At 42.7% G+C, this 27,255-nt stretch overlaps 1 protein-coding gene across 1 annotated transcript in view; it reads right to left on the reverse strand.

The window, feature by feature from the left end:
• The window catches only part of LOC130111985 (transmembrane protein 266-like), a 57,076-nt gene extending 37,927 nt beyond the window's left edge, over positions 1-19,149 (reverse strand). Inside the window, exons 1-2 of the mRNA XM_056279295.1 lie at positions 19,118-19,149; positions 9,284-9,475 (exon numbers count right to left, since the gene is read on the reverse strand). Of these exons, the coding sequence (XP_056135270.1) occupies positions 9,284-9,475; positions 19,118-19,149 (224 nt within the window). The remainder of the gene's footprint in view (positions 1-9,283; positions 9,476-19,117) is intronic.
• Between the last annotated feature and the right edge of the window lie 8,106 nt (positions 19,150-27,255).

Below are 27,255 nucleotides of genomic sequence, written 5' to 3' on the forward strand. Positions count from 1 at the left end.
GGGTTCTCAAGTTTTTTTCCGCCCATGGATCAAAATGGGAAATGTAGGGACGTCCGGGTAGTAGAGCGGTCTATTCCATTGCCTACCAACATGGGGCTTGCCCGTTTGAATCCCCGTGTTACCTCCGGCTTGGTCGGGCATGCCTGCAGACACAATTGGTTGTGTCTGCGGGTGGGGAGCCAGATGTGGGTATGTGTCCTGGTCGCTGCACTAGCGCCTCCTCTGGTCGGTCGGGGCGCCTGTTCAGGGGGGGAGGGAGAACTGGGGGAAATAGCCTCCCACGTGCTACATCCCCCTGGTGAAACTCCTCACTGTCAGGTGAAAAGAAGCGGCTGGTGACTCCACATGTATCAGAGGAGGCATGTGGTAGTCTGCAGCCCTCCCCAATTTGGCAGGGGGGTGGAGCCGCGACCAGGACGGCCCGGAGGAGTGGGGTGATTGGCTGGATACAATTGGGGAGAAAAAGGAAAAATCCCCGCCCCAAAAAAGAAGGGGAGGCGGTGTAGTCTTTTGCTCGGGAACTCCGCTCATATGGGTATATCGGTATTATAAGTTGGCGTGTACTCAAAAAGCAACAGGTCTGTGACCCAGTTTGGGTGCCAGTTCATACTTTGAGAAACAGTGCCTTACAGGTATTTTCACAGGTAGAACTACTGTAGGAAATGTTCCATGCATAATTCGTTTTTAAACATCCAAGCATTTGTCCAACAACACTCCACACTGGACAAAAACCTACAGCACAGCAAGACAATGAGCATAAGGCATCACATGCACACACACACGCTGTGCATGGCTCTGACATGGAGCCGTACAAATGAAGGATGCAGAGCATGAGGGCTGGCTGTGATAATAGCGCCGTGTCAGTGACGGTATTGCTGACTGTTGATGGTGCGTCTGTAAAAGCCATCTGTTGCAGGATATGGCTGGCTTACTAAAGCGATCCAATGGAGTAAGAACTGATTTGGTGTCAAATGGAGGACTTGGATGATGATGATGATGATGATGATGACGGTGTGTGTGTGTGTGTGTGTGTGTGTGTGTGTGTGTGTGTGTGTGTGTGTGTGTGTGTGTTTGTGTTTGTGTTTGTGTTGGCTCCTTTATAAGAGCTTATGGTGTTTATATGCATCCTACTGAGACCAGTCAGACCTGGGCCTGAGTCATTATCGGTGAACAGGATGGTAGGCACTAAGCAGCAGCCAGATTTGTATAGGGAAAATAAAAATATCGGACATCTCAAAAGGACATTTATAAGATGACTTTATATGAATTTGTGTGATCAGCATTTTACACACACCACACTGGCAGAGACACCACCTCCAGTTCGTCTCAAGTCATAACCAAAGATGGGAGACGAGGCAGGGAACATACAGCAGAGCACACTAAGGCCACCTAGCCCTGCTTCTTCAAAACCATTATGAAGATAATTTAAGTTTATTGAAACCTCGTCTTCCACATCCCTCAAAGATGTCTCTTTGAATGTTCATTAGGCTGGGTGGCGAGCCCCTTCGGAAACTTGGTGGCTCAGATGATGAAATGTCAAGATTTATATCTAAAAAAGATTTTGATGGCGGCATCTGGGTGGTGTGACAGTCTATTCCGTTGCCTACCAACACAGGGATCAAATCCCCATGTTACCTCTGGCTTGGTCGGGCGTCCCTACAGATACAATTGGCTTTGTCTGCAGGTGGGAAGCCGGATGTGGGTATGTTTCCTGGTCGCTGCACTAGCGCCGCCTCCGGTTGGCCGGGGCGCCTGTTCAGGGAGAGGGGAACTGGGGGGAATAGCATGATCCTTCCACACACTACGTCCCCCTGGCGAAACTCCTCACTGTCAGGTGAAAAGAAGTGGCTGGCGACCCCACGTGTATCAGAGGAGGCATGTGGTAGTCTGCAGCCCTTCCCAGATCAGCAGAGGGGGTGGAGCAGTGACCAGGACGGCTCGAAGAGTGGGGTAATTGGCCAGATACAATTGGGGAGAAAAAGGGGGAAAAATCGAAAAAAAAAGAAAAAAGATTGGGTGCCAGTTCATATTTTTACACATTAAAGGGGGTTACAATAAATATTTTTGATATTATTTTTGACTACAAAAGGAGTCTGTGTACCTTCTGTTCAATCCACATCCATTTTGAAATCAAAATATGGATGGCAAAAACAAGTTTCTTTCCTGTTTTCATTTTTTCAGCATTTTTTTTTCTGTTTCCTAATTCTTTTCAGTAACTGGCTTACCAAATAGCCTTAATAAGATCATTTTCTCCACTCAGTTTTAGTTTCAAAGTTACAGCTTTGAAAATGTCAATCTGTTTTAAAAAAAATACATATTAAATAGTATCTATATTCTACCTTCATTAAGGGAGGAAATGTCATAATAATAGCAGATTTGAGGTCAAATTTTATTTGAATCCCTCTCGATGCTAATTTGACCTTTGACACTGTAAACCTTAACATCTTTTTGATTGTCCAAACTCCTGGATTTGCCTTAAGGGCGCAGTGCATTAAATCGATGCAGCTTGTATCTTTTTCACTGAAACTTCAATTTTCATGAAATAATTTAAATAAAACGCAGATCAGATCATCAAAACTCTAAGCTTTCTCCATTTACTTGACTTGAAAATTTTTGCTGCATCCTAAAAGTGGCTTTATTTTGTTGTTGGTTCTCATTGAATGAGACAGGACTACAAAATTCTTTTTTACTCGATATCAAATTCAAGGTTTGCATCAAAAGGTGAAGCATACCTATACTTCTTGGCTAGGCTTTATAAATGTATGTATGATGGAGGTGGGTGCATCTTTTCCATCTTTTTTTCTATTTGAATGCCCCCTCTTCAGCCACCTTATCTGTACACAGATAAGCTACATACTCCACTGCTGCTTCGATGACGATATGCAGTTATATCTACCTCTAACATCTTGAAATTCATATTGCAAAGCCCGGAAACTTGACAGTCATGTTTCACCCTGACTTTAATGCTCAAATAGATAGTTATGTTGTCCTGTTTCATTGAAATAACCTTACACTCCTTGACTTGATGTCTGAATTAGTCTCCACAGGTGTTAAGTCAAACAAAACAAAACATATTCACTGAGTTTGCAGTTTCCAACACCACAAAGTAAGCTTGATCAGACCTTTTGCTTTCAGCATGCAGAATAATTTTATGTTATCATTCCTACTAGTAAAACTGAGAAAAGGGCATCCGGATGGCATGGCAGTCTATTCCGTTGCCTACCAACACAGGGATCACCTGTTCGAATCCCCGTGTTACCTCCGGCTTGGTCGGGCGTCCCTACAGACACAATTTGCCATGTCTGCGGGTGGGAAACCGGATGTGGGTATGTGTCCTGGTCGCTGCACTAACGCCTCCTCTGGTCGGTTGGCCGCCTGTTCAGTGGGGAGGGGGAACTGGGGAGAATAGCGTGATCCTCCCATGCACTATGTCCCCCTGGTGAAACTCCTCACTGTCAGGTGAAAAGAAGCTTTGGGACTTTGGAGACCAAGAAGAGGAAGCAAGTGAAGGCAGAGCCAAAGATCAAATGGTGGAAGTTGAAGAACGAAGACTGTTGTGTGGAGTTCAGGGAGGAGTTAAGACAGGCACTGGGTGGTAGTGAAGAGTTGCCTTATGGCTGGGTAAGCACTGCAGAAATAGTGAGGGAGACAGCTAGGAAGGTACTTGGTGTGTCATCAGGACAGAGAAAGGAGGACAAGGAGACTTGGTGATGGGACGAGGAAGTACAGCAAAGTTTACAGAGGAAGAGGTTGTCAAAGAAGAAGTGGGATAGTCAGAGAGATGAAGAAAGTAGACAGGAGTACAAGGACATGCAGCATAAAGCAAAGAGAGACGTGGCAAAGGAAAAGGCGTATAGTGAGTTGTATGAGGGGTCAGACACTAAGGAAGGTGAAAAGGAGAAAAGGACTTGTACCGATTGGCTAAACAGAGGGACCGAGCTGGGAAAGATGTGCAGCAAGTTAGGGCGATCAAGGCTAGAGATGGAAATGTGCTGACAAGTGAGAAGAGTGTGCTGAGAAGGTGGAAGGAGTACTTTGAGGGGCTAATGAATAAAGAAAATGAGAGAGAGAGAGAGAGAGAGAGAGAGAGAGAGAGAGAGAGAGAGAGAGAGAGAGAGAGAGAGAGAGAGAGAGAGAGAGAGAGAAGGTTGGATGATGTGGGGACAGTGAATCAGGAAGTGCAGTGGATTAGCAAGGAGGAAGTGAGGGCAGCTATGAAGAGGATAAAGAGTGGAAAGGCAGTTGGTCCTGATGACATACCTGTGGAGGCATGGAGATGTTTAGGAGAGATGGCAGTGAAGTTTTTAACTAGATTGTTTGACACAATCTTGGAAAACGAGAGGATGCCTGAGAAGTAGAGAAGAATCATACTGCTACCGATTTTCAGGAACAAGGGCGATGTGCATAACTATAGCAACTACAGCAGTATAAAGATGATCAGCCATAGCATGAAGATATGGGAAAGAGTAATAGAAGCTAGGTTAAGAGCAGAGGTGATGATTAGCGAGCAGCAGTATGGTTTCATGCCATGAAAGAGCACCACAGATGTGATGTTTGCTTTGAGAATGTTGATTGAGAAATATAGAGAAGGCCAGAAGGAGTTACGTTGTGTCTTTGTGGATTTAAAGAAAGCATATGACAGGGTGCCGAGAGAGGAGGTGTGGTATTGTATGAGGAAGTCGGGAGTTGCAAAGAAGTATGCACGAGTGGTGCAGGATATGTATGAGGGAAGTGTGACAGCGGTAGGGTGTGCGGTTGGAATGACAGATGGGTTCAAGGTGGAGGTGGGATTACATCAAGGATCGGCTCTGAGCCCTTTCTTGTTTGCAATGGTGATGGACAGGTTGATGGATTAGATCAGGCAGGAGTCTCCGTGGACTATGATGTTTGCGGGTGATCTGTAGTAAGAGTAGGGTGCAGGTTGAGGAGAGCCTGGAGAGGTGGAGGTATGCACTGGAGAGAAGAGGAATGAAAGTCAGTAGGACCAAGATGGAATACCTATGCGTGAATGAGAGGGAGGACAGTGGAATGGTGAGGATGCAAGGAGTAGAGGTCAACTGTCCAAAATAACGGGGAGTGCAGGAGAGAGGTGAGGAAGAGAGTGCAGGCAGGGTGGAGTGGGTGGAGAAGACTGTCAGGAGTGATTTGCGACAGAAGAGTACCAGCAAGAGTTAAAGGGAAGGTTTACAAGATGGTTGTGAGACCAGCTATGTTATATGGTTTGGAGACAGTGGCACTGATGAAAAGACAGGAGGTGGAGCTGAAGGTGGCAGAGTTGAAGATGCTAAGATTTTCATTGGGCGTGATGAAGATGGACAGGATTAGGAACGATTATATTAGAGGGTCCCCTCTGGTTGGACAGTTTGGAGACAAAGCAAGAGAGGCAAGATTGAGAGGGCTTGGACATGTGTGGAGAAGAGATGCTGGGTATATTGGGAGAAGGATGCTGATTATGGAGCTACCAGGGAAGCGCAAAAGAGGAAGGCCAAAGAGGAGGCTTATGGATGTGGTGACGGAGGACATGCAGGTGGCTGATGTGACAGAGGAAGATGCAGAAGACAGGAAGAAATGGAAACATTCCCTAACGGGAAGAGCCAAAAGTAGTAGTCGTTTTTTTATGCCAGAAGAATTAAAGAATCGGAAGAAAAGAAAAGCACGTCATGATAACAGCCTGCACAAGACCTGAAGCTATTGTATTCCTTTGGCACCAGCCTTTTTCTCCATGGGGTCTTTGAGCCACAATCAGCAATTTTTCATGTAATCCAATCCAGCCCACACATGCTCAGTGGCCTGGGTTTCTTGGATCTCCATCTTCGTTAAGAAGCACTTCTGTCTCAGGGATCAAGCTGGTGTGGTCAGTATGGTTATCTGTACAGCACTTGAGAGTTTTTCCCCATGTCCTATTCTCTTTCACCACAATCAGATTCAAGCAGAAGATTTTTATTTTTTTTATTTTTTTCATTGAGACTTTGTCATTCACCAGTAGCAGGTTTACAATCCTAGCATATTCAGCCATTTCACTCATTATCGCCATGATTCTCATTTACTCTAAAATATGTCTGAGGCATAACTACCCCCTGATCACTGCAAGCCAGTTTTGTTTTTAGGTTTCCTAGAAATACTGCTCCAGGAAAATAAGGCCCCTTATGTACCCTATGCTTTCAAGAGAAGGCAGACATCTCTACGGCTGATATCTCCAAAACTTGGCAACTCACACCAAAATAATCTAGATGGATGAACTGCACTACAGGTAAGAGGAAAAACATATATTTTTTATTTTGGGGCAAACTCTCCCTTTAAGGTGGGGAGGTTAAAGAGGCCATATCATGCTCATTCAAGCGCTATATTTTTATTCTGGGACTCCACTAGAGTAGCTTTGTATGACTCACAGTAAAAAAAACAAAAAACAAAAAACCTTATTTATCATATACTGACCCATTATGCAGCCCTTCATTTCATCCTGTCTGGGAAAAAAAGCCGTTTTAGCTTGTTTGAGCTGTCTTTTTAAGCCCCCCCCCCCCCGCCTTAAAAGCCCACTGCTTTCAATCTGATTGGCCAACTTCTGGAAGCCTGCTGAGGGGTAGCACTCAGTCCGTGTGAGCGCCGCCTCCTCTGTTTGCCGTTGTTGAGGTCTAGAGGGTGGGCCAAACTAGCCGCTAGGCAGGGATTATGAAAATGTGTTACATAATGACATAAGTAACGAAGAAAACGCTGGACTATAAACGAGGCATTTCAGGCAGTGTTTTCTGTCAGACAGAATAACTCCCTTTGGTGTGGACTTGGGGCTTTTTAACTCTGCAGACGTTTTACATGCACCCAAGCTATATAACACACCAAAAGAAATGGGAAAAACCCAAAAAGCATGATATGGCCTCTTTAAAGGTTAGGGCAAGTGATAGGAATCCTGCTACAAGTTCCACCCCTGTCTTGCAGTTTGCAGATAGACCCTTCTCAATGTGTGTGTCCCCCCAAATTCTGTGAAGCAATGCAAGCATGTGGTGCAATTTCATGCTTTTCCCACAGAGGCGCAAAGCGCAAATACTACTCAGCAAACAACACATCTAAGAAAGAACCATTTCCAGGAACAGTCGCAATGTGAAGCATCCACTGGACTGCTGTGGCTCCTGTCATAGGCAATGAGAGATGTAATGTAATGAAGGAGGTTGTTGAATTTGGATGTCCATCCATCCATTATCCACACCGCTTATCCTGCTCTCAAGGTCGTGGGGATGCTGGAGCCTATCCCAGCAGTCATTGGGCGGCAGGCGGGGAGACATCCTGGACAGGCCGCCAGGCCATCACAGGGCTCACACAAACACACACACACACACACACACACACACACACACACCTAGGGACAATTTAGTATGGCCGAGTCATTGCATCCAAATTCCATGAATTTGGATGTCGACATCTGAAAATACTGGAAATGCCTCGCTTCATCCAAGCGTGAAATACCTAAGCAAAATGAGAGAATAATATTTTCCACTTTGCTTTCTTGATGTACTTAAAGGACGTACTGACCATCCTCTCTATTTCATCTTTCCATGGCCATTATGTACAATATCATACGTACATTCCTCCCTGGTAGCCATTTTCAATACCCCGCTCAATGCCTCCTCCAACCAAATCAGTGGCTTTTATGCTCCCTTGTAGATTAGCCATTTATGACTCTGCCAACCCCCCATAACGTGCGTATGGCATATAAGCAAAAGAGTTGCGTGATGTCACTACTTGTCTTAACACTTGTGTTGCATGTAGTATAGGATATGTAACAGATCAAAGTGCACCCAGTCACCTGCAGTGTCTGAGCTTCCATGGTCCCTTCTCACTGGCGACACAGGGAATAACAGCCTATTTTTCTCTGCAGTACATCCAGCTCCTCGTAAAAGGAATCAATACAAAATTCCCGTAAACTACTGATCCACATGCAAACAAGAGCATTGGGAAGATAAACGTCTCCTTTGTGGAGTCATGTTTGCGGGAGAAGAATGAATGATCGAATGTAGCCGACTGTGTTTGACGTTTTGGTTTATGTATCTAGCTTGCGGTAAGGATTGTGAGTCCAGGAAGTCATTTTGCTTTGAATTATTTTGATATTATGCATAGCCAAGTAGCTATTGGGCACATTCCCTACCCCAGACACACATACGACAAATAGATTTACCGGGTGCTGATTTTCAATGTGATATTGTCACATTACAAAGCAAACTCATTTGTGTGTCACCTTGTCTGAAAGTTTTTGAAAGTTCAAGCCAGAATGCAAAGTAGGAATGACATCACATTTTTCATTATAACCTTGACTTAATAATTCAATGATTATATGATGTTTTTTTGTGTTGAATTAATATTTTGCAGTATACATGTACCTGTTATAATACTTTTGAAATGGCGATGCTAAATTAATGGAGCCAGTGCAAGCAGAACAGAGATCAGTTAAAGCCACAGCTTAGTAAACAGGAGAATAATTTATCACAGGGGGGTATTTCATCACATTAGCAAGGTGCGAGGAGATCTCTGAGGCATGTAGTGTCTTCTTGATTGATTTGACACAAATTTAAAAAATGCTGCAAAACAGGTTGAAGTGTCAAGGCATGAACAATATGATCTAAAAACACAAAGGCAAAACAGTGGCGTCAGAACAGGTCTTGCTTTAGTCACCACACATGTGCACTGACTTTACTGACTTCATGCTGTGAAGGGCAGCTGGTTATGTCAACCTTAAACATGGAGAAACTTGTTTGTGACAGGAAGCTGGTGATATAGTGTGGTAGAAACATTACTATTCACAAATTCACATGTTCACCAAGTCTCAGCAAGGGGTTGCCTTGACTCCTTCACATATGAAACAAGATTACTGAAGATTTCATAAAGTAAAAAGGAGGAAATGGCTCTTTTTGAATCAGCCAATGGGGACCCTGAAAAGGGTATGTAAGTCTGTTTTCTTGCATTCACAATAATCAACATTCCTGACATTTGTATCACCCTTATTAAGAGATATTTTTCTTATCAAAATACAGGCAAAGTGAGCACAGCACAAATGAGTGATCCATACCACCCAAAACGGTGGAGGGAAATAAGAGTGAATGTGCTGTAAAGGGGTGAGTAGAGCCAGGACTGGGCAGAGTGTGTACCTCATTTATTGTGAGCCATCTTGTGTTTTTGGTTTTGTTTTGGGGGTTTTTCCAACAGGTCAAACCATGATACAGAAAAAAATGGATTGAAACAAACAAATGGTTCACAAATCACACAACAACAAAAAAATCTCTTGCATCTCACTCACCCTTCCCTGTTGTCATCTTCGTCTATGTTGGAGAGGAGCTGTGAGCCTGCTAGAGAGAGGTCCAGAGCGGCCAGGGGCAGGTCTCTGTAGCTGAAGCTCACTAGCTGGACCGGGGCAGCCATGCCGGCATTCTCATCCTCTACTGGCTGGGAGATGATCTCCAGATCTGACAAACCCGCATGCTCCACTTCTCTGGTTGTATATATACATGACAAATAGAGAAGAGTGCACATGTCCAGGCACACACACACACACACATACACACACACAGATAGAAAGACACATGCACACACTTTAACAAAATGCAAGTACAATCCCTACCCACACACACACACAAGTAATGCTTTATAATGAGTAGCTATAAATAATAATTAATCAATGAGTAACAGGCACTTATAATCTCTTACAACACACTTATTATTAACATTAGCAGATGGCTTATACATATTAATAACCATCTTTTTAATATGGCTTGAAATGTTGTATCTAGTGCAGCCCCCCCCCCCCACATCTAAACTTAACCTCTTCCTAACAGCACTTACTAGAGTAGACAGTCCAAGCCACATATTCACCCTAACTTTAACCCTTTAGGTCTTTTTGCCTAAAATAACCCTTCAGGTTCAGAAATGCCTGGTCTAAATCCTAATTCAATGTTGTTGTTTTTAAAAAAAAATGTGTTTTCTTCAAATGCTCTTATTAACAATCTTTTCAAAATGATACAAGGGGTTGTTGACATTTCAGGCTGTCGTCTAATGTTAACAAGTAAATTATAAGACCTTATAAATGACCTACTAATCAGTACTTACAGCTACTCGTTATAAAGCCTGACCAACACACACACACACACACATGCACACACACACACACACACACACACACACTAGTGAACTAGTACTCTACCACCAGGTGACGCTTAATGAGGTACTTATAGTCTTTGGACACATGATGTCACACACAAGGCAGTGAACATACAGTGAGGACATGAGGAGCAGAATTTGCAAGTGTGTCATGAGAAAAGGGCAGAATACATCAACTGTAGAGAACTACCTAACCACAACCAAGGACAGTTGATACCTACAAGTTAGGCAAGCTTAACCTTGAATTCAACAAAAAGTACGAGTGCTGTGCACAACTTTCTGCAACAGCTGACAGTGGTACAGGCAGATGAAGTAAGAGAATTATTACTGTTCTTGATGACATAGGCAATGTCTAGTCAACTAGTCGTCATCTACTATGAGGGCTTCAGCGACTCGTGAAAAACAGCAGTCATTCGACCCCCAGTACACACACCCTCGCACAATGTGGTTACCACAGCCCGTATAACCTCCCCTATAATCTAAGTGGAGGCAATTTAAAAGAAACAAAGGGGCTGGCAGCATTGTTCGGTGCAGAGTTGGGTTCAGCTGTGTGGGCTAAACCTGGTGCGTTTCCCCCAGTCACATGCATCCAGGAGGCTCGTCTACAGACCAGCGGAGCAGGCCTGTGAATGGCATGTTGACGCATGTTCAAATCTGATTTGGTTTTTATTTTCCTGTAGATATCTTATTGGCCTGTATTCTGCTGGTGGTGGACAGGGGTAACAATCTTAAATCGTGTACATGTTTCCATGTATTTTTAAAAACGTCCAAGCTAAACTGGAAAAAGAAATGCTGAAATGAGGCTCTATTTCCTTTTTGGCTTGCCCTGTCCTCACCGTTTATCTGGTGATCAAGCAGTCAAACACACTGATCGATAATTCTCGATGACTCAACTTGGCATGGCACATATTCACAAGATTCAGTCACTCCACCCTGTGATGGCCTGGCGGCCTGTCCAGGGTGTCTCCCTGCCTGCTGCCTGATGACTGATGGGATAGGCTCCAGCATCCTCACGACCCTGACAGCAGGATAAGCAGTTTGGACAATGGATGGATGGATGTATAGCTTTTTTTTCTTTCTTGTTTTCAAAACCCGTCAATGGTGTTGATAAAAGTGCTCAACAAATGAGGAGCGGAATACATACACACACACACATGCACACACACACACACGTGTGTGTGTGTGCATGTATTCCGCATAAATGTTTATATACATACACTACCGTTCAAAAGTTTGGGATCACCCAAACAATTTTGTGTTTTCCATGAAAAGTCACACTTATTCACCACCATATGTTGTGAAATGAATAGAAAATAGAGTCAAGACATTGACAAGGTTAGAAATAATGATTTGTATTTGAAATAAGATTTTTTTTACATCAAACTTTGCTTTCGTCAAAGAATCCTCCATTTGCAGCAATTACAGCATTGCAGACCTTTGGCATTCTAGCTGTTAATTTGTTGAGGTAATCTGGAGAAATTGCACCCCACGCTTCCAGAAGCAGCTCCCACAAGTTGGATTGGTTGGATGGGCACTTCTTTGAGCAGATTGAGTTTCTGGAGCATCACATTTGTGGGGTCAATTAAACGCTCAAAATGGCCAGAAAAAGAGAACTTTCATCTGAAACTCGACAGTCTATTCTTGTTCTTAGAAATGAAGGCTATTCCATGCGAGAAATTGCTAAGAAATTGAAGATTTCCTACACCGGTGTGTACTACTCCCTTCAGAGGACAGCACAAACAGGCTCTAACCAGAGTAGAAAAAGAAGTGGGAGGCCGCGTTGCACAACTGAGCAAGAAGATAAGTACATTAGAGTCTCTAGTTTGAGAAACAGACACCTCACAGGTCCCCAACTGGCATCTTCATTAAATAGTACCTGTTAGAGCCTGTTTGTGCTGTCCTCTGAAGGGAGTAGTACACACCGGTGTAGGAAATCTTCAATTTCTTAGCAATTTCTCGCATGGAATAGCCTTCATTTCTAAGAACAAGAATAGACTGTCGAGTTTCAGATGAAAGTTCTCTTTTTCTGGCCATTTTGAGCGTTTAATTGACCCCACAAATGTGATGCTCCAGAAACTCAATCTGCTCAAAGAAGTGCCCATCCAACCAATCCAACATGTGGGAGCTGCTTCTGGAAGCGTGGGGTGCAATTTCTCCAGATTACCTCAACAAATTAACAGCTAGAATGCCAAAGGTCTGCAATGCTGTAATTGCTGCAAATGGAGGATTCTTTAACGAAAGCAAAGTTTGATGTAAAAAAAATCTTATTTCAAATAAAAATCATTATTTCTAACCTTGTCAATGTCTTGACTCTATTTTCTATTCATTTCACAACATATGGTGGTGAATAAGTGTGACTTTTCATGGAAAACACAAAATTGTTTGGGTGATCCCAAACTTTTGAACGGTAGTGTATATATATACATATATATATTCCGCATATATATATATATATATATGTGTGTGTGTGTGTGTGTATTCTTGTATAAGAATATATATATACGTATATCTTTTATATATATATATATTGATTTATTTGTTTGTTTATTAAGAATCTTAATATTCCATTCCTCATTTGTTGAGGACTTTTATCAACACCATTGACGGTTTCTGAAAAACAAAACACTATCTATCTATCTATCTATCTATCTATCTATCTATCTATCTATCTATATATATATATATATATATATATATATAAAATCCTGTGAGTCAAGTAAATTCTTTATGAGACAGTACAAGCCTGTTTCATGCCGTAAGCAATCATCAGCTGTCAAATATATACATATATATATACAGTGCTGCTTGAAAGTATGTGAACCCCTTGAGCAGTTTAGATGTTTCTGTTGTTTTACCATGATTTTCTTATTTTATCATCACCAGTTTTTATGTATGAAATGTCAGATATATGTTTATCAGTTGCATGTACTTGTTTAGTGGGACTTGTTTAAGTAGCCCAAAAACTACATGAAACATGGAATTAGTGTATGTGCAAAAGTAAATGAACCCCCAGCTGCATTGGTTAAGTCAAGCAGGTAACAGACTTAGGTGAAACACATTTGGGTGCTTAATTAATCATTTAAGCAGACCAATGAAATGAGACATCCTTGGGAAAGGGTTTGGCCTGCACGAATTAAAAGAGAGAGGAAATCAACCAAACCACTGTGGTCCCATACAAATCAACAATGCCGAGAGCAAAGGAGATATCCGAGGACATGAAGAAGAGGGTAGTGATAGCCCATCAGTCTGGGGAGGGATATAAGACCATCTCCAAAAGATTCCAGCTCCATCCATCCACTGTAAGACATATAATTTACAAATGGAGGGCCTTCAACATGACAGCAACTCTGCCTAGAAGTGGACGCCCATCAAAACTATCACCCAGAAGCACCAGAAAAATAATAAATCAGGTAAAGGCCAACCCACACATCACCTCTAGAGAGTTGCAGACCTCTCTGGTAGCATCTGGGACAAATGTGCATGCGTCTACAATCAGACGAAAATTGAATAGCCATGACATTCATGGGAGGCTTGCTAGAAGGAACCCTCTGCTCTCAAAAAAGAACAAAGCTGCCCGTTTCAACTTTGCCAGAGAGCACTTGGACAAACCAGAGACCTTCTGGAAGTCCATTCTCTGGACAGATGAGTCCAAAATAGAATTATTTGGTCACAATCAAAACCAACATGTTTGGAGAAAAGCCAACACTGCATATGAAGAAAAGAACCTCCTCCCAACAGTGAAGCATGGTGGTGCAAATGTGAAGGTCTGGGGCTGCTTTTCTGCTTCTGGACCTGGACGACTCCATATTATCCAAGGAACCATGGATTCTCCGGCATATCAACAAATTCTTGACCAGAATCTCTTGCCATCAGTCAGGGAGTTGACGCTGGGACAAAAATGGATTATGCAACAAGACAATTACCCAAAGCATTCCAGCAAAACTACAAAGGAATGGCTTCAGAGAAAGAGGATTCGTACTCTGGATTGGCCCAGTCAAAGTCTGGACCTTAATCCAATTGACATGTTGTGGCGAGACCTGAAGAAGTTGGCACATACCAGATGTCTCTCCAACTTCTCTCAACTGGCGGAGCTCTGCAAGGAGGAGTGGGCAAAAATCCCCATAAGCAGATGCGAGAGACTGGTTAGTGGTTACAGAAGACATTTGGTTGAAGTAATGGCTGCAAAAGGAGGAGCCACAAATTACTAATACAAGGGTTCACATACTTTTGCACATGTTAAATTTTCAGTTTTTGTGAAATAAACCACCTTTGTTGAATTAAATAATGAAAATATATCTTTTTTTGTGTGTGTGTCCATTATTTGGAAGGTGTGCTTTACAAATTGGGATTTGGATGTATGTGTAATAAGCTTATCTTAATGTTTTTTACAAAAACATTGACCATGTCTGGAGGGTTCACAAACTTTCAAGCAGCACTGTATAGTGGGTTTTTTTTTTCGGAAACAGTCAATGGTGTTGATAAAAGTCCTCAAAAAATTAGGAGCAGAATATTAAGATTCTTTAAGAATATATATATATATATATATATATATATATATATATATATATATATTGCCAATGAGACCATGTTTGAGTCAACAAACAGAGAAATTAAATCATTCATTTAATGACAGGCTGTATCTTACTTTTACAAAAACAAACAGAACTAGGACAGTCCTTCTCCACAATGTGGCACAACAGCAAACCTCCCATCCGTTACCTTGTTCACTCAGTGACTCCAAACTATGGCATACATTAGACAAATCAAGGGTATTTGCTGGACCTAGTGCATGTAACTCAGGGTGCCCACGAGCCCCAGCTGTGTAAAAGCTGGGCTTCCTCAGCGGTGCATGGAGGTGGAAACAAATGTGGCCTCCATTGAATGCAGCTGCAGACTCTGTGTGTGTGTGTGTGTGTGTGTGTGTGTGTGTGTGTGTGTGTGTGTGTGTGTGTGTGTGTGTGTGTGTGTGTGTGTGTGTGTGTGTGTGTGTGTGTGTGTGTGTGTTTGCCCTGTGGAGTGTATTTTTAGACACGAGCAGATGCTGGTGTATCACGTCTGGTGTGACGTCGCCCGCTTCTCCGTTTTTGTCAGCTGACTGGATCTCCACTCTGCTCAGACGTCAAGGCATTCATGGAGAGGTGTGTGTGTGGGGGGGTGGGGCTGGTACAGGAAAAAGTCATATAAAGGTAAAGGGGAAAAAATGTGAGGGTGAGCGAGAGGCGAAAGAGATGGGGTAAGAGCAAAAAGTTTAAAAAATGGACAAGGGAGGATGGGCTGAAGTGGGAAAGAAATTACAAGAAAAGGCATGAAGGAGAGGGAGGAGGGGGGGGTTGCAAGGAGGAGCGGCGGTGTAAGACTATCTTGTAAAAGGTGGAGGAAAAAAATTGTAAAACGTGGAGGAAAAAAAAGACGAAATTAGAGAAAAGTGGAAGACATGGTAAACCCAGAAAGGGGAGAGACTAGAGAGGAAAGGAGGAGACGATGAGGGTGGAAAGGAGGGGAAAAGGGCACACGAACAGAGCAAGATGCAGCAACGGACTGACAGACCAGAGAACGGGATTGGACGGAAAAAGAAATGAGATGAAAGACTTTAAGAGAAGAGCAGATGGATGAGGATGAAGGCAAAGAATAAGAGGAGGAGGAGGAGGAGGAGGAAGTGTAAAGGTGCAGAGGAGGAGAGCGCAGAAGGTGAAACAAGCAAGGGCCTGCAGGATCTCTGTCAATGCACGGCGCTTTTCTTCTCTGCAGGTCACAGCTCATACTTCCCTTTCACAACACCTCACTGAGAAGTGTTCATTTGTGCAGTGTTCAGGTTGTGTAGTTTTCCAACTATGTAGATCTGAGAGCCTAGCCGCACTGTGGTAGAAAGACGTTTCATTTAATCTGCCATTCTGCCACACTTATGTCATAAACACTGGTGATTGTTATATTTTTTTCACTTGATATAAAAGTGTATTTGGTGTTGCAGTGTTACTCCCCCTGAGTAACTTTCCTGGTCTTTATTTGATGGGGTTTTCTCTCCCAGCCAGAGGGCCTGAACTCACATCACATTGATGATATACAGTCAAAAGAATTACTTTTAGAGGCCTTAATGCTGTCAACTTATGAACGTTTATTATTGGAAAATTGGATGTAAATTACGATAAAACTGTTGGCTTTTGATTGTGCATCACAGACCGACTAATTTAACGTGTTGCCTCGATATTCATGGCTCTGAATGTCCATCTGTGATTACAATTGCTGGAAAACAAGGAGGTCCACACAAATATGCATATAGTATATGCACAGATAGACATAATGACACATCACAAGAAATTACTATCCATTATCCAAACCGCTTATCCTACTCAGGGTCACGGGGATGCTGGAGCCTATCCCAGCGGTCAGTGGGCAGAAGGCGGGGAGACACCCTGGACAGGTCGCCAGTCCATCACAGGGTCGACACATTCACACCTAGGGACAATTTTAGTACGGCCGATTCACCTGACCTACTTGTCTTTGGACTGTGGGAGAAACTGGATCACCCGGAGGAAACCCACACAGACACGGGGAGAACATGCAAACTCCACACAGACGACTCGGGATGACCCCCAAGGTTGGACAACCCCACAAAATTCCACAATTCATTTATTTTTTCAAATTTGTATATTTATTTATTTGGATTTATATATGTATGTATGTATATACATAAATATACACACACACACACACACACACACACACACACACAGTGGATATAAAAAGCCTACACATCCTTGTTAAAATGGAGGGAATCATGAATAGCTCCAAATACCAGTCGATTTTTTTACGCAAAACCTTCAGGCATCTGCTTGCAAGCTAAAGATGAAGAGGAATTTCACCTTTCAGCACGACAGTGACCCAAAGCATGCATCCAAATCAACAAAGGAGTGGCTTCACCAAAAGAAGATCGACATTTTGGAATGGCTCAGCCAGAGCCCAGAACTGAATCCAACTGAAAACTCATTTTTTCTTTTTATTTCGTTTTTGTTATTTTATTCTATCACAAGAAATGACAATAAAAAAATAATAATCAGACAAAATATGACAATATCAGGAAAACATGTCATAACACAAATTTCAAAAAGACAAAAAATACAGTTGCTACTCTGGGTAAGCAGAAGACGTGGGCTCATTGGAGCATCATCACATTTAAAAACAGAACCTGAATATCAAAAAAATCGGTTTCTTGTGTGGGGACACATTACCCCGAACACTGAGAGGCACCCTAGTCAGCCAGCTGCCTAATTCACCTATGCCAAAAGCTGCCTATGGCAGCAAGTATACACACATTTGTATGCAGCACCGTGCTCCACTGTGACTTGATTTCAGGCAAATTCATTTTCATTGGAGGTATGCCACTGCCTTTATAGGATAGCCAGTGTCTTTGAGGGGAGCGGTAGTGAAGCACTATCATTTCCAAGAAAAATAAAAATCAGGAATATTCATGTTCCAACACTTATCCTGGCTTGATTTGTCCAACAAAAAGTACCTTAATATGGTACCCCTTGTCAAAGAATATACCTGTTGTCTAGTGCCCTTTTGTGCCCTGTCCGTCTGTGCCAAAAAAAAGCTGTACTTTTTTAGCAATTTGTGTTTTATGATCTAAACATCATACATTGTATGATATCATATATAATATTTTTTAGTTGACTAGTATATTTTTTTCATTTCAGCACTGCTTTCTATTTTTTCATATTAATTTTTTGCATATCAATTTACAATTACATTTTCATTCAGCATACGCTTCTATCCAAGGCGACGTGCATCTGAGAGGTAGTATGGCTTGTATAGCATTAGTCTAAGACACAGATTCTCACCGGAGACTCGTCCCAACCGGGGTTAAAACCCCCAATCTCCAGTGGGAAAGCCGGCGTGCTTACCTACTGAGCTATCCAGCTACCATTATGCATATTTATTTATACCAACACTGATTTAGGACATCCACCCACCTATCTCTATACAGTACTCAAGGACATAAACTTCACCAAGGTTTTCCACAATCTACAGTACATCCAACACAGGAAGAGACAGGATTAAGGAGCTTTTCCTTTGTAAGAGTAACATATGGTTTTTACTGGAAATCCACAGAAAATCCATTACTTAGTTTGTGAAACAGTAGCTGCGACTTTGGCTAACTCAAAGCCATGCATGTCAGCGATGTTTGTTTGTAATGTAGTAAGCATTCAAAGCATGCATTATTGCCTGCAAGTATAACATGTAATTGCTTCGTGCAAGCCCTTCACATTTTGAACATTTAATTCTCAAGACTTGACATTTGGAAGCCTCCACTATGATAAAGAGGAGATCGACTATTATTAATTTCTCTTGTGACATTATACCCCTCACTGTCTTGTGCAGCAAGTAATATGCATGAGGTATTTCCAGCATCTTCTAAGGATTCGACCACATGCCCCTCTCAAGAAATCTGCATTTACAAGCTAAAAATCGTAGAAGAAACAAATAACTTCTAGTCTCTTTTTGACCTCAAGCAATATGAGAGGGAAATTTCTTAGATATCAAAGCCCAACATTGACAATAGTGGCTGTCAACAAGTGAGTCGGGACCCAGATTTGTCCTGCTTGAGGATTAGACGGGGCTGTGGTGTTTGCAGCACGATATGAATGTAGAACATAATGACTTCTGTGTCATACGGGCAAGGCTTTTATACAATTTCGTGTATTTAACTCAACAATGGTTTGTTTTACGCATCCTTGCATTCACCTTTTAGAGAAAATTCAACAGACTTCTCAAATGAAGTAACTGCACATTTGTCATCATTTACATTTATAAGCCAATAGTGAAGAAATCCCGCAAGATGACGCAAGACACCAAACAGAGTTCCAGTTCACAGCATCAGGACTCATCACAAACCCTAAGCTCCCATGGACCAGCACTTCACCAAGTGGCAAATTAACCTTCAATTTCTGCAATCCAAGAGATCCTACAGATTAAATACCCCATATTGGAGAGGCACTGGTCCTTAGCCATAATTACTATTTTTAACCAATTTAGAATTTTTTTTTGTGAAATCAGGTTTACAACAGTTGAATATCAAGTAACTGCTCTGCATAAACCTCCCACCTCTTTGTGGACATATTATATACAATGCCTTTGGAAATTTCTGCTCTAGCCAATGTGATTGTAATCAGATTAGTCAACAAAACAACTGACATTAAGAACTTTCAATATGTGAAAACAATGGAGACTATGTTGATAAAGCACATTAAAAGAGAGGCAGATCACACCAGAGTAGTCAGCATATCCTCCAAAAATAAGGAAATACCTTAGTTAACCCTGTTCCTCAGCACGCTGGGTGGTGTTTGTGAAGCACAAACATCTTTATCATCTCCATGAAAGACTTTAGAGATGTGTTTAAATGGGGGACAGGTTTTTCAAGAGCCACTCAGCAAGCCACTGACACTTATGAAGTGTTTTAACACATTGCCAGTCACATCATGCACAACATAGAAACCTTGCAGTGGTTTACAAAATCAAAAACATTTATGATGAGCACCATGACTTGCTGAACAACTAAACTGGTTATTCTATATACCCATAAGAAATACATAGTTAATGCCTATACATTAATTCATGTATAGGCATTAACTATGGAGAAACACAGTATGTCCAAACACCTACACGTTACTGAAGGCCTATCTGTTGTAATGATCAAGGCAAACATGAAAGACACAGAATAGCACACAGCAATGTGTCATGTTGCATTTTAAGGCTTAAAAAGCCCTAGATGAAAATCATGAATTGAGGCGCAAGAAGTGGAATGGTCAGGATGCAAGGGGTAGAGGTGACGAAGGCGGATGAGTTTAAATACTTGGGGTCAACTTTTCAAAGTAACGGGGAGTGTAGAAGAGCGGTGAAGAAGAGAGTGCAGGCAGGGTGGAGTGGGTAAAGAAGACTGTCAGGAGTGATTTGCGACAGGAGGGTTCCAGGAAGAGTTAAAGGGAAGGTTTACAAGATGGTTGTGAGACCACCTATGTTGTAGGGGGTTTTGGAGATGATGGCACTGATGAAAAGACAGGAGGCGGAGCTGGAGGTGACAGAGTTGAAGATGCTAATATTTTCATTGAGAGTGACAAAGAAGGGAAGCATTAGGAACGAGTATATTAGAGGAACAGCTCAGGTTGGATGGCTTGGAGAAAAAGCAAGAGAGGCAAATTGAGATGGTTTGGACATGTACGAAGGAGAGATTCTGGGGATATTGGGAGAAGGATGCTGAATATGGAGCTGCCAGGGAAGAGGGAAACAGAAAGGCCAAAGAGAAGGTTTATGGATGTGGTAAGAGAGGACATGCAGGTGGCTGACATGACAGAGGAAGATGCAGAGGACAGGAAGAGATGGAAAGGAACGATCCACTGTGGCGACCCCTAACGGCAGCAGCCAAAATTAAAAGTAGGAGATGAAAATCATGAATTGGTACTGAATTCAACAGGGCATAAGCATCTTCTATTGTGAAGCTGAGGTTTACTTGGTCCAATGTCTTTTCGTCTTTGTTTTGTAATATTTAGCGGCAACCCTTGTCTCAGAGAACTGATATCACAATGGCTTATCACAAACTGTGAAAAAATAATAATGTTGACGTAGTGATGCTGTAACCTACAAATCTGGACAATGCGGACGGACATAAAGATTCGCCTTGAAGGACAATTCTGTCTGTTTAGAACTTGGGTTTTATTTTCATTAGTTTTTGCCATTGTGAATTTTGGGTATGATCATTTTACTTTCCAGCTTCATTTTGGAGCTTTTGGATAAGGTACCACAGCTGGACACAGCTTTACAACGACGTCTTACCGTGCAACTGAACACGAGCATCAGACATGTTTTAACAAGTCCAGTTTAACCCAATTACCTAAACCTTGTATTCGGAAATGAAACCAAAAGGGAAAGTTAAAAGTTATTACCCAAAATCTCCGATACCTACCATCAGTGGTTGATCACTACTTCCTGGTTCAACACGCAGAAATGACCAGCTTATACTTAACGTGGGTAGTAGCACACATCAACTAACTACCCTGCTATTGCAGTTGAGAAGGTAATATATAATGTGAAATCATGTACAAAGTCTAAATGAGGCACTAGATTTTTGTTGCTGCTGCTGTTGGAAAGACAGGTTTAAAGTGAAGTAGAACACTTTTTTTTTTTTTGCTTTAACTTGAAGTAAATGTTGATTGCACAGTATAATGGCTATAGAATAATGACACTGTCAGCGTTTATAGTGGTTCTCTATACGCCTTGTTTTCGATATGCAATGCTGTCTGCCACCCGGCACGATTTTTCCCGGCAAATCGATTTACGGCACAGGAAGTGCGTCAACCACCCAGTAGTGGACTAGGTTATAGCACACAATGGAGCAACAGAAGTAATTGTTGTTTCAGTAGGCTATCTTATAAAGAATGACACACACACGAGTTGCTCAGTGCAGCCAAGTATAATCAAAGTGTTGTACCATGTTCCTGAGCGCGGGTCATGTGTATCTAAGGTAAACTAGTGGATAGCCGATGGCATCGATCTATCTAGACCCGTAACAGTAATTGTGGAAACTACCTGGCAAGAGCGTCCGGGTAGCGTAGGGATCGCCATGTCGAATCCCCATGTTGCCGCCGGCTTGGTCGGGCGTCCCTACAGACACAACTGGCCGTGTCTGCGGGTGGACCGGGCATGCACTCTGCGGGTGGGAAGTCGGATGTGGGTATTTGTCCTGGTCGCTGCGCTAGCGCCTCCTCTGGTCGGTCGGGGCGCTCCCCGGACCGGCAGAGGGGGTGGCGCAGTGACCAGGCGGGACGGCTCGGGGTAATTCGCCAGATACACGTGGGGAGAAAAGGGGGAAATTGAAGAAGAAGAAAAGAACTCTACTCGGCAAAAGAAAAAGAACACAGTTGACGGGGAAAGCAAAGAAGGCGAAGAGGGAGAGTTAATTAAACAAGAGTGAACTTCGAACCAGCATTCACCCGATGGCGAGAGCTCCGGCACTTAAGAGAGTTCCAAACCGATTTTCAGTTGTCATAATTCTACTGGATCAGTGAGTAACACAACCTGCCTATAGGGTGACCAGACGTCCCGGTTTGTCCAGGATTGTCCCGATTTCAAGCTGGGTGTCCCGAGTCCCGACAGGTATCTGTAAAATAGTAAAATGTCGCGGTTTTCAACATCTGTCCCCCAAATGACCCGGTTTTCACGGCAGTTAAAAAAAATACTGAATATTATATTTGTTTTCAGCGCTTACAGAGACGTTTCCCGTATTCTGTCCCACTCATTATTACCTAATCCAATCAAAAAACATAAAAAATGCACCACGTGTGTGAATTAAACACTGATTTGTCTGTATGTGTGAAGTTTTTTAAAAAAACTCGGCTACTCTAGCCTGTCTTTTGTTGGTAAGAGGGGATAAAAAAATCTTTCAATGTATTGTAACGTGCATGGATAAGTAGACACGTTGGTCCTTGACCAGCGGATCGGAACTCTTAGTCGACTGGTTAACGTTGTCGCTTGCGGTGTGGGAGCCACCGGTTCGCGTCCCGGCTGTGGCGGTTCCCGGACTGAAGTGGGATGGTGAGACCGTGAGGTCATTGGAAGCGCGTGCGCCCAGAGACGTGCCGAAGGAGGGGGGTAGAGTAATGTGCATGGATAAGTAGACACGTTGGTCCTTGACCAACGGGTCAGACCCTTTAGTCGACTGGTTAACGTTGTCGGTTGCGGAGTGGGAACCACAGGTCCGCGTCTCGGCTGTGGTGATGGTCTTCCAGACTGCCCTCCCGAATTCGCTACTGTATTATGTCCGGTGAGACAGACAAGCTTGTGAGCGCGTGCACGAACGTGCGGTACACTTTTTAGGGTCCCAATTTGGGATTTTGAAAATCTGGTCACTCTTCCTGCCTGCCTATTGTAACCAGTTATTTTCTTGCCCGGTGCGGGATTCGATACGGGGTGAACTGCACCACAAGGCGACATCACTAACCGCTCGGCTAAAGGGTCAGACTCGTTAGCCAGGGACTAACGTGTCTTATTAGTAGTTTACACATTAATTAATGGGATCATTATGGTTGTTTCTTACTTTGGACAGTAGCCAGACTGCTAGCTGTTAGCCATGTTGCTAATGCTAGCTAACGCTAACAGCCAGAAAACAAACCAGGGGCTACAAGGAATGAGCTCGGTGTTATGATGAAGGAAAACACAAACATAGCGGATTATGCTTCTTCACGGAAATGTGTTAACAAAATGTACGTGTCCAGAGTTGCTAGGCTCTGAGGAAAATCGAAATACATTGTGTTTGTGACAGCGGCGCGAACAATACCACTTCGAAATGCTAGGGGGGGTTAGTCTACTTAATAATAATCCCGCCTCCATAGCCGAATGGTTACAACACATGCCACATGGTCGCAAATGTTGCCGGTTCGATTCCAGCTGGCGACCTTTGTTGCATGTCATACCCCACTCTATCTCTCCCACATTTTCTGTCTGCCGCTACACTTACACTATCTAATAAAGGTATAAAATGCCCATAGTCTCGAAAAATGTCCCCTAGATAAATGTCTGTTAGGTTACAATGTTTCACCAAAATAAGGTGACACAATGACGAGCATTTGCAGGAACACAGAAATACAAACGTGTGTCTGTGGCAACACTCCCGTCAAAGATCTCAAGTGTCACTAAGGTAGTGATGTCTTTTACATCACCCAGCAGCGGTTGGTCCACCGGAGAGGATGAGGAACAAACACTTTTCTTTTTTTTTCCAGGGTTGTGGTGGACAAACTAGTTAGCTGTTTAGAAATGACTCCTGGAAAGTGCATGCCAAAAAATGAATGCAGTCGGAATCTTCGAGATTGATATTTTAAGGCTTGTGATCAGAGGTCATTGTAAAGCTTTCTCCAAGCAATATTCCTGTGTCCAAAATCTCCAATACCCAGGGGGCAAAACCCCATTTTTGGGGGAAAACGCGGGTCGCATGCTGTAAAAGGTTGTTCACCAGAAATCATATCTAGGACCTTCAGGGATCACAACCTGGGTGGACAACCCGAAAAATAAGTTGCAGGAAAGCTACAGGGAGCGTCCAAAGTTGCCCACCCTGCCTGAACACAGCCATTTGAGGTAGATAGGGTTAAAATTTTAACGAATAGATATCTTCATGAAAATCACAGTGTTGATTACTCACATTGAGACACACAAAAAAATTTATTGGAAGTTTTATGAAAAATGTTTTTTTACCAGAGTAAATGACGCATATATAATTAAGTATGCACTAATTTGCATAAACACCACATAACTGGTGAACATGGTTTTACAGACTTGTTGTAAAGGGTTGTCTACCAGAAATCCTGTCTAGGACCTTCAAGGATCACAACTTGGATGGACAACTTGAAAAACAAGTTGCTGGACAGCTACAGGGAGGGTCCATATACCCCCCCCCCCCGATCAATATATCTACTGGTGAGTGTGCAGATGCTATAGTCAAGGACAACCTGTTAAGTGTAAAAGAAATTGGTTTGAAGGCACTGTCTGAGTCACTTACCAGTCATCATAAAAAGACAAGTGTTGTTAAGCTTAACACTTTCCACACACAACACATGAAACCAAAGAAGTCTGGGGGGAAAACCTGCACCACTGGCAACAGCAATGAAGTTACTGCCCTTCTGCATTGCTAGTTGTGGAGAACTCGACATTGTTGACTTTGTAGGCAACCACGAGTACGGTGACCTTCCCCCATCCCTCTTCAAGGAAGATGGCAGTATGAGAACTGGCACCAAGTCCAGCCTTGTAAAGGTCCTGAAAGAGGAGACCAAAGTAACCATCAATGCTGATCTACCCCAAAACATCCTCAAGACAGCAGTACTTGTAGATGCTATGTCTGCCATAAGACACTGGTCTTTTCACAAAGATGAACGATTTGGAGCAATCGCTGACAGATACAAACACCTGCTGCTGACTGATGTGCCTCGTGGTACTGAAATAATACACTTCTGTTGTGACAGATACAGTGGAACCAGTATCAAGTCAGCTGAGCAACAACAGAGATATGCTCGATCCAAACCAGCCAAAGTGTATGAAGTCAGTGAGCAGTATACAGCTCCAGATCCACATGAGTTTTTTGCTGTGTCTACTAACAAAGCAAACTTGCTGAGCTTTCTCTGTGAAAGATGGTGTGAGGAGGAGCAACTGGGGAGTGATCTTGGTCCTACTCATCTCTACCTGGGTGGTGGATTCAAGGAAGAGACAAAGAATGTGGTGCTCTCCGCAGGGTCTGTGATGGATGTTCCTGCTCTGGAATCAACACAGCAGGAGGCTGACACTAGGATAATCCTCTGCACACTCTATACTGTCCAGAATGAGGGAGTTGAAAGAGTTGTCATACATGCTAATGACACTGATATCATTACAACATGTCTGTACTATGGTGCAACACACTTGAGTGATCTACCAGAGATGTGGGTTAGAACAGGTCAGAATGCATACCTGCCTATACATGAGATGGTTGTAGCTCTGGGACCTTCACAGTATCGTGCCATGCCATTCATCCACAGTCTGAGTGGTAGAGACACAACCAGCTACCCATATTTCACTGGGAAGAAGGTATGGTTCAAGAGCAGCATAAGTCGTGACATCCCTGCACTTGAAGACTTTGGTGAGAACCCTAGCGATACCATAACCGATGACCTTCTCAATCAGGCGCGGGACCTCACCATATCAGTGTACACATCCACAGCTGATCAGTTTGAGGGGGCTGATCTGGGCAAATTGAGAGTGTACAAGTTTTTGAACAACAAGTCAACTCTATTAAAGCTTCTACCCCCAACAGAAGATGCATTTATGCTACACCTGAAAAGGGCTGCACTGGCAACTATCATTGACAAGAATGCACATATCGCCAAGCCAGAAATTCCCCCATGCACTGAATTTGGTTGGTCTCTGGTTGATGGACACGCAGTTCCTGTTCCGGCAACAAAGCCAGCCTGACCTGTCTCAATGAAAACGACAATCTCATGTGCATGTGTCAAGGGTTGTCAGAAGAACTGTTCATGTGCAAGGAAGGCAGTTCCGTGCTACATCGGGTGCCGTTGCCAAGGACTGGCGAGCAAATGCAGCAGAATACATACTGCTAGAGTTGAGAGCAGTGATAGCAGCTGTAACTCAGAAAGCGAGTGAGAAAACATGGGCAAAGTTCTATAAAAGATGTCTTTAAAAAGTCCTGCTTTTCAAATTCTGGGCTAACGTTTTGTGTTCAGCATATTGTGTTCAAGGTATAAATTATTTTGTTTGTTTCCTGTGTATACTAAAGCATATACCCATCTCATTGTTGTCCTTTAAGGTCCTAGATATGATTTATTTATTTATTTTAAATAATTTGTTATAGTTTTGGCACAGATAATTATTTTGTGTTCAGTAAGTACATTGTGTTCAATGTATAAAATAAGAAATAAATCTTACATTATTTACAGTTACAGGAATTTTGTTTGCTTCGTGATTAATTTAAGGTATAGGCCCATCTCATGTTTCTACTGGGAACAAACCAAGGTATAAGATCAGAGCATATTTTCTAATTTCCATAAGCTGTCTCAATGTGTCTTTACTGTGAACTCTTACAGAGATATTCATTCACAAGGAGGATTGTGCAATATGACCCAACCAGTTTAAATGCCTGTTTTCGTATGGGGGGGGCATGTTTGGGCACTCCCTGTAGCATTTCAGCAACTTGTTTTCCAGGTTGTCCATCCAGGTTGTGATCCCTGAAGGTTCTAGATATGATTTCTGCTAGACAACCCTTTACAACATGTTTTATTCATTCACAAGAAGGATTATGCAATATGACCCAACCAGCTTAAATTACTGTTTTGGTATGGGGGAGGGGCATGTTTGGGCCCTCCCTGTAGCATTTCAGCAACTTGTTTTCCAGGTTGTCCACCCAGGTTGTGATCCCTGAAGGTCCTAGATATGATTTCTGCTAGAAAACTCTTTACAACATGTCTGTAAAACCATTTCCTCCGACTGTGATATTTATGCAAATTAGCACATACTTAATTATATATGTGTCATTTACTCTGGTAAAAAAACATTTTTGAAAAAACTTCCAATACATTTTTTTGTTTG

Source organism: Lampris incognitus, chromosome 4 (genome assembly GCF_029633865.1).
Source record: "Lampris incognitus isolate fLamInc1 chromosome 4, fLamInc1.hap2, whole genome shotgun sequence".
Classification (NCBI taxonomy): domain Eukaryota; kingdom Metazoa; phylum Chordata; class Actinopteri; order Lampriformes; family Lampridae; genus Lampris; species Lampris incognitus.